We start from the raw sequence: 14,665 nt of genomic DNA on the forward strand, positions 1-14,665 counted from the left end.
TAATCACTCTAAATCAGGCTTCCTATTTAAAAAGAAGTTGGCTCCTTTGATTTCCAGTTATTTTCCCCAAACTCTAGGGTTATTATTTCATGTCTAGAGGGCTCTAATGTCAAAAACCATATCAGGTTTTCAATGCCTAATATGTTATATCATATTTCCTCCGATGATGTCTACAGTATTGGCTGATAGAGTGTAAAGGCGACTGTGGGGCTGTTATTTCATGTCTAGAGGGCTCTAATCATGTTCACAAGCGTGTTTAGAAGGTCTAGGGAGGTTTTTCTATGCCATAACCGTCAAATATTTCATTTCTCATCAAGGAATCCTACTTTGCAGAAGCCCAATGATTGACAGCATGCTATGGAAGCCCAGCCCTGCAGCGCCACCCGGAGGGATTACCTTGACGTGGCGCTCCGCCGGCAGGTTGGGATGAGGACCAGCGGGTCCAAGTCATCCGTCTATTCCCGGATGAAAAAACAATCCCTGCTGAATGTGGTGGTACTTTATATATATATACGTATATATACACACACACACACACACACACACACAGTCGTTCCAAAGTTGGCGTTTCCTTGGCAAAAAATAGGAAAAGCACCTGAAGAAGACTTCCCGTGTTATCGTGTACTACTCTACTATGCAGCCTTGTGGAGAGGTACTCATGGTACTGATGTTTTTATGTGGAATGAAAGGTGTGGTTCCTGCACAGTCATCTGGGAAATATTCCTGCTATTCCTTTCTTACCTGAAAGTACACACCTGCATACTACACGGGTACATGACGACATGACTGCTACTTGAGCCAACAACACCTTCGCTACTGCACTCTACTGCTGCCAATACTGCACTACATGGCTTTACTGTGCTGTAATAACGTACATGGTAATACTGCAGTGTACTAGAGTACTAGAGTAAGGGTATGGTCATATTGCCTGGGTACACAGTGTCCACAACTCCACACAACCAATCACATCCCTTCATTCTTAGTCCCGCCTTCTCACTGTGGCTGTTTGCCCCCCCCCCCCCTCCCTGACGGGTGTTTTTGCTGTCGAGTGATCCTGTCAAATACAGGATCTTTGACAGGTACACAAGGCAGCGCGGCTACAAAAGGAATGGTACATTTGAAAGTAAACTGAAGTTGTACTTAGTACTAGTACAGCTGTACTTTTACTCGAACGCCAGTAAACGTATGTCAACTTTCACTCGAGTCCAATATTTGAGTGAAAATGTCCAAATGGTTCTCGCTGGGATTGACGTGAGAAGGATATGGTGGACTTTCCCATGGTGGTCCTCCAAACATCTCGCAGGAGACAAACTTGGAAGTTTCGTCCCAAGTTGAGGAACTTGGTGTGGAGACAAGATGCCGCCATGTTTCCGGCCATCAATCACTTTCACGAGTCGATAGTAAACAGGTGAGATGGAACAGCGGCGGGCTTACCTGTGGGGGCTCTTGGGGGTGGGGGTGACTGCGAGGTCTTCGGCCGGCTAGTGGAGGACATGAGTAGGTACACCGAGTCTTCTTTAAGTTCGTGTGGAATGGACGCGTATGTATGTTGGGGGGGGGGTGCGCCACACGCACGGGCATGCAGCCTTCATGTATGTCGGTGGAACATGACAACACCCCCGCACATGGACTCGTCCACTTTGCTCCCCTTGTCCCGCTCTCTCCCGCCCCATAAAAGGCTTGTAGTGACACCTAGCGGTGTTAAAGTGAAAAGCCTTTCCGTTTACTGACTCCAGTTCTTTTGAGTCACTCACTTAAGTGAATCGGGTACCAGATTCACTCGAAAGACTTGTGAAGCCTGCATCACTCAGTACTCGGATACTCACACAACGCTTGTGGGTAAAGTCCTGTCGCCTCGCCCGAACTTGTCCTTGAATTTATTTAGCTAGCAGGTGTGCGTAGTTAGTACTGAGTAGTAAGGAAAGGCGTCAACACATCATTAAGACCCGGACATGTTCATTAATTAAAGTAAGTACAGTACCTCTACTCATGTACCTCCACTACTGTACGCCCACTCAAGCTAGCAAACACAACACCAATCTCAACGAGTCATTTTAGAAATGAACACGCCTCATCTGACCTACATTCCCACAACGCTTGACTGTTATGAATGAAATAGAAATATCCTAAAAATCTACTTTTAACCTGTGTCTAACAAACTTGTGGGTCCTGACCAAGCAGCTGACAATCGAAAAGAAAGGGACTATTAATTGGTTGTGTAATTCATTTAACGCCATTTTGAAAGCATGAAAACATTGTCTCAACGGATATTTCTATGAATCTACAATTATAAAACACATTTATAGAGTTTCGAATTAAAACGTGGCACAGCATGTTAATGTTTACATAACATAACGTGTCCTATTTGAGCCACCATTATTATCTGGAGTGTGAGCACCCTCTAGTGGATAAAACTAATATCTACATAACATCACGTGTCCTATATGAGCCACTGTTATTTATCTGGAGTGAGAGCACCCTCTCGTGCGGGGGATTACGTTTCTTGGACCCAATCATTTGCATGCATGGCATTCGTCTTACACGGAAGTCCCATTAAACGGTAAGAACACAATCCTGTCATAGGCACATATTCAGTAAAATGTGGCTGTTTTTACAAAGTCATTTCTGATTTTCCTCACTATGTATTTGGAATGACACGTTGGGGTATTATTGTTTTGTTGCTCGGTCCGAGTGTTACAGGCACTTGTCTTGGACAGCTATGTAGGGTGGCCTTGCATGACCTTTGAACCAGGATGTTCGTCCTGTGTGAAATGCCTCAGGGATGGAATGTTAAAATAAAGTTGGTTGGAAGTAACAAGTAACATTTTCCTTCTCTCGCCCTTACTACGGTTGGGAGCTGAAGAACACTGACGAGTTAACACGTTGGTTAGCTCGATACTTTATTCATCTACCTACCTGACAAGCTAACACCAGGATAGCTAGGTTGGTTAGCTCGATACTTTATTCATCTACCTACCTGACAAGCTAACACCAGGATAGCTAGGTTGGTTAGCTCGATACTTTATTCATCTACCTACCTGACAAGCTAACACCAGGATAGCTAGGTTGGTTAGCTAGATACTTTATTCATCTACCTACCTGACAAGCTAACACCAGGATAGCTAGGTTGGTTAGCTAGATACTTTATTCATCTACCTACCTGACAAGCTAACACCAGGATAGCTAGGTTGGTTAGCTCGATACTTTATTCATCTACCTACCTGACAAGCTAACACCAGGATAGCTAGGTTGGTTAGCTAGATACTTTATTCATCTACCTACCTGACAAGCTAACACCAGGATAGCTAGGTTGGTTAGCTAGATACTTTATTCACCTACCTACCTGACAAGCTAACACCAGGTTAGCTAGGTTGGTTAGCTAGATACTTTATTCATCTACCTACCTGACAAGCTAACACCAGGATAGCTAGGTTGGTTAGCTAGATACTTTATTCATCTACCTACCTGACAAGCTAACACCAGGATAGCTAGGTTGGTTAGCTAGATACTTTATTCATCTACCTACCTACCTGACAAGCTAACACCAGGATAGCTAGGTTGGTTAGCTAGATACTTTATTCATCTACCTACCTACCTGACAAGCTAACACCAGGATAGCTAGGTTGGTTAGCTAGATACTTTATTCACCTACCTACCTGACAAGCTAACACCAGGATAGCTAGGTTGGTTAGCTAGATACTTTATTCATCTACCTACCTACCTGACAAGCTAACACCAGGATAGCTAGGTTGGTTAGCTAGATACTTTATTCATCTACCTACCTACCTGACAAGCTAACACCAGGATAGCTAGGTTGGTTAGCTCGATACTTTATTCATGTACCTACCTACCTGACAAGCTAACACCAGGATAGCTAGGTTGGTTAGCTAGATACTTTATTCATCTACCTACCTGACAAGCTAACACCAGGATAGCTAGGTTGGTTAGCTAGATACTTTATTCATCTACCTACCTGACAAGCTAACACCAGGATAGCTAGGTTGGTTAGCTCGATACTTTATTCATCTACCTACCTACCTGACAAGCTAACACCAGGATAGCTAGGTTGGTTAGCTAGATACTTTATTCATCTACCTACCTACCTGACAAGCTAACACCAGGATAGCTAGGTTGGTTAGCTCGATACTTTATTCATCTACCTACCTGACAAGCTAACACCAGGATAGCTAGGTTGGTTAGCTAGATACTTTATTCATCTACCTACCTACCTGACAAGCTAACACCAGGATAGCTAGGTTGGTTAGCTAGATACTTTATTCATCTACCTACCTGACAAGCTAACACCAGGATAGCTAGGTTGGTTAGCTAGATACTTTATTCATCTACCTACCTACCTGACAAGCTAACACCAGGATAGCTAGGTTGGTTAGCTAGATACTTTATTGAGGCTCCAGCTATGAATATCTGGAGAGCACCCCCAGCGGATAAAACGAGTTAATCTCAGGATCACCATATGCAACAGTGACCTCTGGTGGCCACACGGTGGAACAGCACTAACGGTTTCCAGAAAGAGAAGGTGACTTTGAAAAAATCTTTATTCAGTTACATTTAGATGAACCACTGGAGTCAGAAATATGACCATATTAGCTTATTAGGATGATTGAGTTCACAAAATACATGCTTTTTGGGGATTTCTGTCAGATTTTTGCCCTTCTGCCTGGCATGAAATAAAAAGCGGACCAAGACCTTCGTTCCAAAGACCGTTTCATACCTCATAAAAACAGAGAACGTGATTTTCCTTCCTTGAAAGAATGCTTTAGCTGCCTTGTAATGTTACAAAATGGACTTAAAAATCCAACATATGGCAAAAGATCTAATATTCAGCAGTTGAAAAAAAAAGAAAGAAGCATTGAAGATGGGAAATACAAAGGGACGGGGGCACGGGGGCACGGGGGCGGACTACAAGTCAAGGACGGCGGTGTGGAGAGAGATGCGGATGTGAGAACACACCATTAGTTACATCAAGTGCCAGACAAACCTATAAATGACATTTGTAATATAAAACTTGGTAAAAAATACTTCTTTCAAACTGTACAATCACCAAGTACACGGGGGAGGGTTGGGGGGCGGGGGGAGCACGGCGCAAGTGGGCTCATTTGGACTCGGCGGCTTCGGCCTTCGGTTCCTGGGAAAGACAGACAAGCGTTTGGGGCGTGTTCTTTTCTAGTGTGTGGCGGGAACACAAACCTCGGCCTTGGTCTTGCCGTTCTCTGCTGCCTTGCTCTTCTTCTCTTTGGGCGTCTTCTGCAACACAACAAGTCCAGCGTTAGTCACCCATAGGAGCGTCTTAACCCCGCTTCCTGGCCCCCGTCTGGCTCACCTTGGCCGCCGCCTTCTTGGTGGCCACCACGGCGGGTGCTTTGGGTTTCTGCAGGACAAGGACAGCCATTCAGCATGAAAGGAACATCAACACAACATCGGCACCGTCAAACGCCACGGTTGCTCCTCAAACCTCTGCTCTTCTTTTTTCTATGTAATCTTTCTTCTTCTAGTTGTGTTCCATCATATTTCCACTGCTGGCTTTCTAGCTTTCCCCCAACATCCTGCCTTGAAGGCTTGGACTGTATGATCTCATGGTACGTTCTTCGGTCTTTCTACCTAAATGCTATTGAATGCTAACGTGCCTGGGGCCAGTACCAAAAGAAGCTTGCGTGCCACACTTTGGACGCTCCTGGCAGGCGCCCCCGCCATCCTGACTCCAGCCTCACTTCCTTGGTCCTGCTTGGGAGTATTTCTACTCTGCACATAGTCTATAATGTACATATATAGTACTACTGTATACAGTGTATAATGTCGACATGTCCCAGAGTATACGGAGATGTTTGTTCAGTAGATGGATGGAATGGAATGGGAATCCCTGGCACAAGGAAAGGTACTTTCTTTGGACGGATACAATGATAAGGGAAATAGCTGACAAGAGCTGAATGCTGTGCCAGTACAGTACAGTACAGTACAGTGCAGTGCAGTACAGTGCAGTGCAGTACAGTGCAGTGCAGTACTTCACGTAAGAAAAGCATGGATGTTGCCAGATATCAGCTCTTCAGATGGACGTATTTATATAACAACGTATTTATATTTATTCCAACAAAAGCATGTTTACTATCAACTTCATCTTTCCCCACATTTATATTACGACTATATTCCTGTCATATTATGACTGTCTGGTTAGATTACCATGTTTTCCTGGTAATATTTGGATGTTATTCTTGCAGAATAACGTCTGATTTTTCCATGCATGCTGTGGTTATTTTGTGAAATGATATTCATAGAATATGCAGCAGGCCAAGATAGTAGGACGTAGAACAAGCCTTTTGTGTTGCTGTAGTTGTTTAGATATTTGTGCTGTCACAAAGCAACAATCTAAAGTTAAAGTTACGCTTGAATGCATCTTTCCACAAAAAGCTGAAACGTAGCCACGTTCTACTGCTGATTAGTAAACAACGCAAACAGGTAGAAAACAAGGCGCGCGTATGCAGCCATAGAACGCCACATTCTACGGTGAAAAAGAGATCGAGTTCAAAGCTCCTCGTCAAGCAAAGTCGAGGAGCAAGTGGAATACCAACAGTCAAGGAAGTTTTAAAGATCTGAACTAAAATAAATGGAGCTAATCCAAATGCGTCATTACCGCTGCAAGACGCGGGGAAATCCGTCTCTGTGGACAGAAAGAAGAGAAAGGTGTCAAAGAGGATGGCTAGCACCGGGAGCGTCCCCCGCATCACCACCAAATAATCCAACTGTACAAACCTCGGTGGTGGCAGATGACTGGAAGGAGAAAAGAAGACAGGAAAAAGGTTAAACACAAATTACTACACCAAAAGGCACCAAACGTGAGCAAAATCTCAAGTGCTGGGCCTGAAGTGAACTTGGCGCCTTTATTTGAATTCAAATTGGGAGGGGGAGCTGTTGCCTTGACGACGCGTTGGCGCCATGACAGTTTCCTTTGTTTTGCATCCAGGCGCGCGGAAACCGACCAAAGCACCGCCTGCCGCTTTCTAACAGCACCTCGGTGGCGCACCCGGAGGTTCGAAGCCGCTTCTTCCCACCTCCGGTACCGGGGAGGTCGACGTCTACCCGCCCACTGGTGGCCGCCTGCCCCGCAGCCTCGACGTAAACAACCCCCCCCCCACCCCCCACATGGAAACACGTCACTCTCACGCCGAACACAACATGCCACACACACTCGGGTCGAGTCTTGTCACCATCTTCATGTTCTACCTGCATTGGAAAACATTAATACCCCCCCTCACTTCCAACTGTCGTCTCGCGCTTAAATTAACATTTTTTTTTATTGACAGTTAACGTGTAAAAGCAATTTAATTAAAAAAACTATCATAGTCGCTTTAATTTGACGTGGTGGGAGACCAAAATAACACGGCTACCCGAAGTGGGTAAAAGCATCTTTATATCGGGGCAAAAGTGGGATTTGGCTGCAGTGGGCGCCCCACTTGCTGCTAGCTGTCATGGCGACGACGTTCCATCGACGAAGCCCGCTCATTTCCAAACATCACCGACTATGCAGTTTAGAACACAGATAGAACCGCAAACCCGAAGCCTTACCTTCGCTTTAGCCATGGTGTAAAATGGCAAAATGTGACCGTTACAAGTGTGTCGTTTTCCTTCTCCGAAAGGGCTCACGGTGCTGCGCGGGAGGGGAGCTGCTTAAAATGGCGCATGTGTATCTCCCAGCGACGATTCTCGATTTTATACCATCAAATATAAGCGCAGAACCAGTTTCAACCAGTTTGTCATGACGACGCACCTCATTGGACAGCACTCTGTCACGTGTCTACAGCCCCCACCCATTTCACTTAACGACCAGTGATGGGTCTCTCTGTGCAAAGTAGCAACGAGGTCGCTGGGGGGCGCGCTAAACACGCCAACACCGGGGGGGGGGGGGGGGGGGGGGGGGGGGGGGGCATAGCAGACACAATCAGGGAAAATAGGCCGTTTAGGACATAAATAGGACTCTCGTGTGTTGAAATAAATGGACACGTGGACAGGAAATGACATCAGCGATTCAGAGTTGTTTTATTTGGAGTAGACCACAACTGTAACCGTGTTGTGATTGTTATTATTGTGCCTATTGTGAGATCCTTCAAACCTGCCCGTTGCTGCAGGTGTACCCCGCCTCTCGCCCCAAGTCAGCCGGGATAGGCTCCAGCAATGGATGGATGAAGTGTTGGGCCGACCCAAACAGGAAGAGAGCGAGTCACAAACAATTTCCTTTGACTTTATTTTGTTCACGGAGGCGGTGCTGCTGCCGACATGGTCGGCTTGACTGATTTCCTTCAGAGATGAAGAGCGCTGGCAAGCGTCCATGACTGCATGCATTTCATTCCCAGTATAGACTCTCCAGTCCCTCTCCAGTCCCTCTCCAGTCCCTCTCCAGTCCCTCTCCAGTCCCTCTCCAGTCCCTCTCCAGTCCCTCTCCAGTCCCTCTCCAGTCCCTCTCCAGTCCCTCTCCAGTCCCTCTCCACCCCATAGGGGTGAACCTTCCCCCTTCCTGGCCAAACATAGATGGAACTGGTCCCCAGTCAATCGTCATCATCAGAAGTCCGTTTCAGGAAGTTTGGGCTCCGCCTTCCACCTTCTGAGTGGCGGCGCCGCACAAGTCGGTAAAGAAAGCGTCTCTCTTCTGCTTCAGCGCCTCGATGAAGTCCTGCACTCGCTCTTGGCGGCAGGCGGTGTAGCGCAGCAGCGCCTCCTGTCTCCGCTGGGCGTCGGCGGGCTTCCCGTTGCCGTGATGCGGCAGGTGCTCGGCGACGCAGGCGCGGTCCGACTCCAGCTGCTGGCAGGCCTGGTGCTCTCGATGGAGGTCCCGTGCGCTCTGGAACGGCAGGCGGGGGAAGTCAACGTCCTGAGGTTGTGATGCGCCCCCATTTGAACGCTCTGCTGTTCTCCTCTCGTAGAATGTCAAGAGAAGCCTCACCTGGATGGACTTGTGGTTGACCTGGTACTGCAGGATGGCTTCACACAGGTTCCAGAAGGAGTAGTCGGGCCACAGCACTGACTGGAACACTAAACACGAGTGGGACGTCTGGGGGGGGGCCAAGACAGCCATGTGAGAAACGTACGTACGTCTACGCCTTCACGCACCTCATGAAGAAAAGCATGGAAGTTGCTAGATGAACGTCATATCTTCTTAGTTATTTATGTCATCATCATGTCTGCCCAAACGTACCTTTGCTGCATCCTAAGGCAACAAATCAAGTGAGGAAACTAAATATTTCCACTTTATTCCCATCATTTTAGAACTTTAGCCCCACTCCCATTTTCCCAAAATGACTTTATTTGGGAAAAAAAGGTCAAATATTTGTCTTTGATATTTAAAATGAGTGACACTAAAATGATAACGGATATTTCTTATTTATTCCGGTAAACGTATCAGCGTTGTTTTCTTAAATCTTTCCACTTTCTTTTTGGAATATTATGACTTCATCCCCGGAATATTTTGACTTTAATGCTGTAACGTAACTTTTCCCCCAACCTAATTATGACTCTATTCCTCATATTTTCTTTGTCATAATATTCCGACTTAATATTTCAACTTGATTCTACTTCAAAAGATCATTTCCTGATTTTTCTTTTCCACGTTGTTAATCCATGGTTCATGGCGGGTGATTGGTTCCAGATCAGCGAATTATTCATAAATAAAATATGGTGGTCGTGAGAGCATAGAAAACTTGTTTATGACCCTTTTAAGTACGCTTTTGACGTGATTAGAGCCCTCTAGAGATGAAATAACAGCCCTATAGTCAGCTTTACACTCCCATTACCCCAAATAGGAGACATAAGGAGAAAATAAGACTTAGTATGAATGTGTATGAACATATTGTGCCCTACATTGCTGGGCGTTCGTTCAAAGCTGCAACAAAAGCCTCCTTGTGTCTCGCCCCAATATTACGGGAACATTACTGCCACCTGGTGACCAGTGTACGAGCCTACAACTGACTACAATTATTCATTTTGATGCTTAACGTGCACAGGTTATAGTCTCCCTCACCTGCCAGAGGAGGAAGTCGCTGAGGCGCACCTCGCCCGAGGTTCGTATGAGAAGGTCGGGATTGGGTGAATTATTGCTGTACAGACACTCGCTCAGCAGCGCCTCCGAGATGTCACTGAGTGGCACACAAACACACCGAAATGAGCTTCCGCCACACCCAACGGGAAAGCTGCGTGCTTTACCTGGCTTTAATCAGTCCTTGCTCCACCCCCCACGCCATTTCTCGAACCGCGTTGGTGATTTCGTATCGCGACGTGTAGGCAAAGCACACGTTCAGGAAACACCTGCAAGGAACAGCATGACTTGGAAAAGGCCCGGCCCAGACGGAGCGGACGTGGAGGAGAGTCGGCGTACTTATTGTGGGCTCTGGTTGTCAGCACGGCTTTGGCGATGATCTGCTGGAGGTCCAGAGGCAGCAGGTTCAAGTCCCCCAGCACCCGGATGCAAACGCCGTGCTTCTCCAGGTTCTCCCTGCAGACGCACACCGCACGCATGCTTATGAAGACCGCCGAGGAAAACGGGGAGGGCGACTCGCCTTTTAACACAAACAACTTCCAGTTTGCGGCAACACCTTCACGGCCCCATGAAGCAGTCACTCAACACGCTCAGCTGCACCACCAGGGCCGCCCCCCGACCCTAGCTACCGCCCTTTACCACACATATTCCATTTTACAATGCCATGGCATGTTAGCCTGGTATACATCGTCATATGAACTTCACGTTTTACCGTTCATCCAGGAGTCTCTCAAATTTCTGCCTGGCCAGCTCCATCAGCCCGTCCACTTCATCTTTAGAGCGCTTAAAGTTCTCAATGCTGAAGGCGTAGACGGTCACCTCCCGGATGTTGAGATGCTTGCACCAGCGGAGGGTCTACAAAGCCAAAGGACGATTGGTTCCACATGAATTAGCCGGCACATCAAGGAAGGAACGTCCCTCACCTCTGCTAGCTTGTTGAAGCCCTGCGTATGTCCTTCCTGCCGTTCCATCTTCTTCTTGCGAGCAAAGCGACGGTTGCCGTCCATGATGAAAGCCACGTGTTTGGGCATGGGCCCCGCCTAGGAGCCAAGGAATGGAGGTGACTTTTCAAATCCATGTTCTTAGAAGGACAGTGACTAAAGCACAGTGCGGCATATACTCTATTCAAGTACACAGTGCTGCATGTACTCTATTCAAGTACACAGTGCGGCATGTACTCTATTCAAGTACACAGTGCGGCATGTACTCTATTCAAGTACACAGTGCGGCATGTACTCTATTCAAGTACACAGTGCGGCATGTACTCTATTCAAGTACACAGTGCGGCATGTACTCTATTCAAGTACACAGTGCGGCATGTACTCTATTCAAGTACACAGTGCGGCATGTACTCTATTCAAGTACACAGTGCGGCATGTACTCTATTCAAGTACACAGTGCGGCATGTACTCTATTCAAGTACACAGTGCGGCATGTACTCTATTCAAGTACACAGTGCGGCATGTACTCTATTCAAGTACACAGTGCGGCATGTACTCTATTCAAGTACACAGTGCGGCATGTACTCTATTCAAGTACACAGTGCGGCATGTACTCTATTCAAGTACACAGTGCGGCATGTACTCTATTCAAGTACACAGTGCGGCATGTACTCTATTCAAGTACACAGTGCGGCATGTACTCTATTCAAGTACACAGTGCGGCATGTACTCTATTCAAGTACACAGTGCGGCATGTACTCTATTCAAGTACACAGTGCGGCATGTACTCTATTCAAGTACACAGTGCGGCATGTACTCTATTCAAGTACACAGTGCGGCATGTACTCTATTCAAGTACACAGTGCGGCATGTACTCTATTCAAGTACACAGTGCGGCATGTACTCTATTCAAGTACACAGTGCGGCATGTACTCTATTCAAGTACACAGTGCGGCATGTACTCTATTCAAGTACACAGTGCGGCATGTACTCTATTCAAGTACACAGTGCGGCATGTACTCTATTCAAGTACACAGTGCGGCATGTACTCTATTCAAGTACACAGTGCGGCATGTACTCTATTCAAGTACACAGTGCGGCATGTACTCTATTCAAGTACACAGTGCGGCATGTACTCTATTCAAGTACACAGTGCGGCATGTACTCTATTCAAGTACACAGTGCGGCATGTACTCTATTCAAGTACACAGTGCGGCATGTACTCTATTCAAGTACACAGTGCGGCATGTACTCTATTCAAGTACACAGTGCGGCATGTACTCTATTCAAGTACACAGTGCGGCATGTACTCTATTCAAGTACACAGTGCGGCATGTACTCTATTCAAGTACACAGTGCGGCATGTACTCTATTCAAGTACACAGTGCGGCATGTACTCTATTCAAGTACACAGTGCGGCATGTACTCTATTCAAGTACACAGTGCGGCATGTACTCTATTCAAGTACACAGTGCGGCATGTACTCTATTCAAGTACACAGTGCGGCATGTACTCTATTCAAGTACACAGTGCGGCATGTACTCTATTCAAGTACACAGTGCGGCATGTACTCTATTCAAGTACACAGTGCGGCATGTACTCTATTCAAGTACACAGTGCGGCATGTACTCTATTCAAGTACACAGTGCGGCATGTACTCTATTCAAGTACACAGTGCGGCATGTACTCTATTCAAGTACACAGTGCGGCATGTACTCTATTCAAGTACACAGTGCGGCATGTACTCTATTCAAGTACACAGTGCTGCATGTACTCTATTCAAGTACACAGTGCGGCATGTACTCTATTCAAGTACACAGTGCGGCATGTACTCTATTCAAGTACACAGTGCGGCATATACTCTATTCAAGTACACAGTGCTGCATATACTCTATTCAAGTACACAGTGCGGCATATACTCTATTCAAGTACACAGTGCGGCATATACTCTATTCAAGTACACAGTGCGGCATATACTCTATTCAAGTACACAGTGCTGCATATACTCTATTCAAGTACACAGTGCGGCATGTACTCTATTCAAGTACACAGTGCGGCATATACTCTATTCAAGTACACAGTGCGGCATGTACTCTATTCAAGTACACAGTGCGGCATGTACTCTATTCAAGTACACAGTGCGGCATGTACTCTATTCAAGTACACAGTGCTGCATGTACTCTATTCAAGTACACAGTGCGGCATGTACTCTATTCAAGTACACAGTGCGGCATATACTCTATTCAAGTACACAGTGCGGCATATACTCTATTCAAGTACACAGTGCTGCATATACTCTATTCAAGTACACAGTGCGGCATATACTCTATTCAAGTACACAGTGCGGCATATACTCTATTCAAGTACACAGTGCGGCATATACTCTATTCAAGTACACAGTGCTGCATATACTCTATTCAAGTACACAGTGCGGCATATACTCTATTCAAGTACACAGTGCGGCATATACTCTATTCAAGTACACAGTAAACTTTTCATCATCATAATGAAAATATGCTACTATTAAATGGGTGGTGTTTCCCAAAAGGCATGGCGAACTTTTGCGGCAGCGTCCCAGACAGTGTGCATAAGCAGAGTAGTGAGAAGATGTGATTTTTATTTCCTACATTACCTTCAGGACATTGGCTGAAATCCTTTCGAGCAGGTTTAACTCCCCCTCCTTTATCCACGACATTTTCAGGCTACAGGAGGTCTGAAAAACAGTCGAGGAAATAGCTAAATAACTAACAGCAAACAGGCAACACATTGTTAGTGTCTTTTTCGTCGCCATTTATCCCGCATAAAGCCCTAGTCTAGTCGAGTCTAGCCTAGCCTAGTCTAGTCTAGTCTAGTCTAGCCTCCGTTAGCCGTCATTCTGCTGCTTCGTGATGCACCCAATCCAGACTTGAAATGTTTTCGCGGTAAAATTTAACTCCAAACACGCAAACAAGACACTGTAAAAATACCTTGTCTCATCGCACACATCTACGTTCATTTAAAACAGCGGGCAGGACGCCATTGTATCCACAAAACCACAGGCTTTTCTCCACATTAGACGAACCCTCCAACTCACCGCTTTTACGATGACGACTTCTTCCGCATTGGAGTAGGTTGACGGGGCCATCTTCCGGTCACGTGGAGGACGATTTGACAAGCATGTGGACGAGAGCTGGTTCGACCAAGCGGAAGTGATGTCATTGTAAAGATCACAAAACGCAATAAGTGTTTATTAGATACATGGAACTAAAATAAAAACGTTACTCATTGACAACTTTTCCAAATACATTGACTTTACAACAGAGGTGTGCGGATCTAAAACAAAATCAACAACCCGAGGCAAACAAAACAAAATATTAGTTAAAATTGAATAAATACAATAAATAAGCGCAAAGTAAGCAAGCGAATGGCGTTAAATGAGAGTAACAACTGCACAAGATAGACGATCTCCTCAATCGGTTGTCTTTTCTGTTGCCGTGTTTGACTGACTGGTACTGGTAACATTAAGTAATCACCGTCAACAGTTCGTGTGTTTTTGTACGGCAGATTCGTTAAAATTCCCAGAATTTTAGAAATTAATTAAAAAAAACAAACAGATAAAGCTTTGCGGATTAATAACTGTACGCAACAAGCAATATACCCAAAATATATATTTTTTAATCACTGTTGACCAGTACATTAACCATCA

At 45.8% G+C, this 14,665-nt stretch overlaps 1 protein-coding gene and 1 long non-coding RNA gene across 4 annotated transcripts; both read right to left on the reverse strand.

Moving 5' to 3' along the window:
* Nucleotides 1-4,538: 4,538 nt before the first annotated feature.
* Nucleotides 4,539-7,747, reverse strand: LOC144901982 (uncharacterized). Of its 2 annotated transcripts, XR_013630178.1 has the most exons (6): nt 7,579-7,747; nt 6,766-6,783; nt 6,647-6,673; nt 5,342-5,389; nt 5,209-5,265; nt 4,539-5,146 (listed from the first exon to the last, which is right to left on the reverse strand). It is a non-coding gene; the product is annotated as an uncharacterized LOC144901982 (long non-coding RNA). The 2 variants fall into 2 exon arrangements; XR_013630177.1 differs by lacking the exons at nt 6,766-6,783; nt 7,579-7,747 and having other exon boundaries at nt 6,647-6,752.
* Nucleotides 7,748-8,032: 285 nt separating this feature from the next.
* On the reverse strand, nt 8,033-14,192 carry dhdds (dehydrodolichyl diphosphate synthase). Of its 2 annotated transcripts, none has more exons than XM_058084576.2 (9): nt 14,054-14,192; nt 13,613-13,693; nt 10,963-11,079; nt 10,752-10,894; nt 10,379-10,495; nt 10,207-10,308; nt 10,025-10,139; nt 8,951-9,058; nt 8,033-8,848 (listed from the first exon to the last, which is right to left on the reverse strand). In XM_058084576.2, exons 1-9 carry the CDS (start codon nt 14,102-14,104, stop codon nt 8,582-8,584), a joined length of 1,101 nt encoding a protein of 366 aa, XP_057940559.1. In that variant the 5' UTR covers nt 14,105-14,192; the 3' UTR covers nt 8,033-8,581. The 2 variants fall into 2 exon arrangements, with proteins under 2 accessions (XP_057940559.1, XP_057940560.1); XM_058084577.2 differs by having other exon boundaries at nt 13,947-14,066.
* Nucleotides 14,193-14,665: the final 473 nt, after the last annotated feature.

Source organism: Doryrhamphus excisus, linkage group LG17, assembly GCF_037039965.1.
Source record: "Doryrhamphus excisus strain RoL-2023G ecotype Guam linkage group LG17, RoL_Dexc_Guam_v1.1, whole genome shotgun sequence".
Classification (NCBI taxonomy): domain Eukaryota; kingdom Metazoa; phylum Chordata; class Actinopteri; order Syngnathiformes; family Syngnathidae; genus Doryrhamphus; species Doryrhamphus excisus.

Coding starts and splice junctions, on each gene's coding strand:
- dhdds (XM_058084576.2), bottom strand. CDS start 14,104: ATGGCCCCGTCAACCTACTCCAATGCGGAAGAAGTCGTCATCGTAAAA. Junction 13,694..14,053: donor AAGTCGTCATCGTAAAAGCG/GTGAGTTGGAGG, acceptor ACTGTTTTTCAG/ACCTCCTGTAGCCTGAAAAT. Junction 10,140..10,206: donor CAAGGACTGATTAAAGCCAG/GTAAAGCACGCA, acceptor TGTGCCACTCAG/TGACATCTCGGAGGCGCTGC.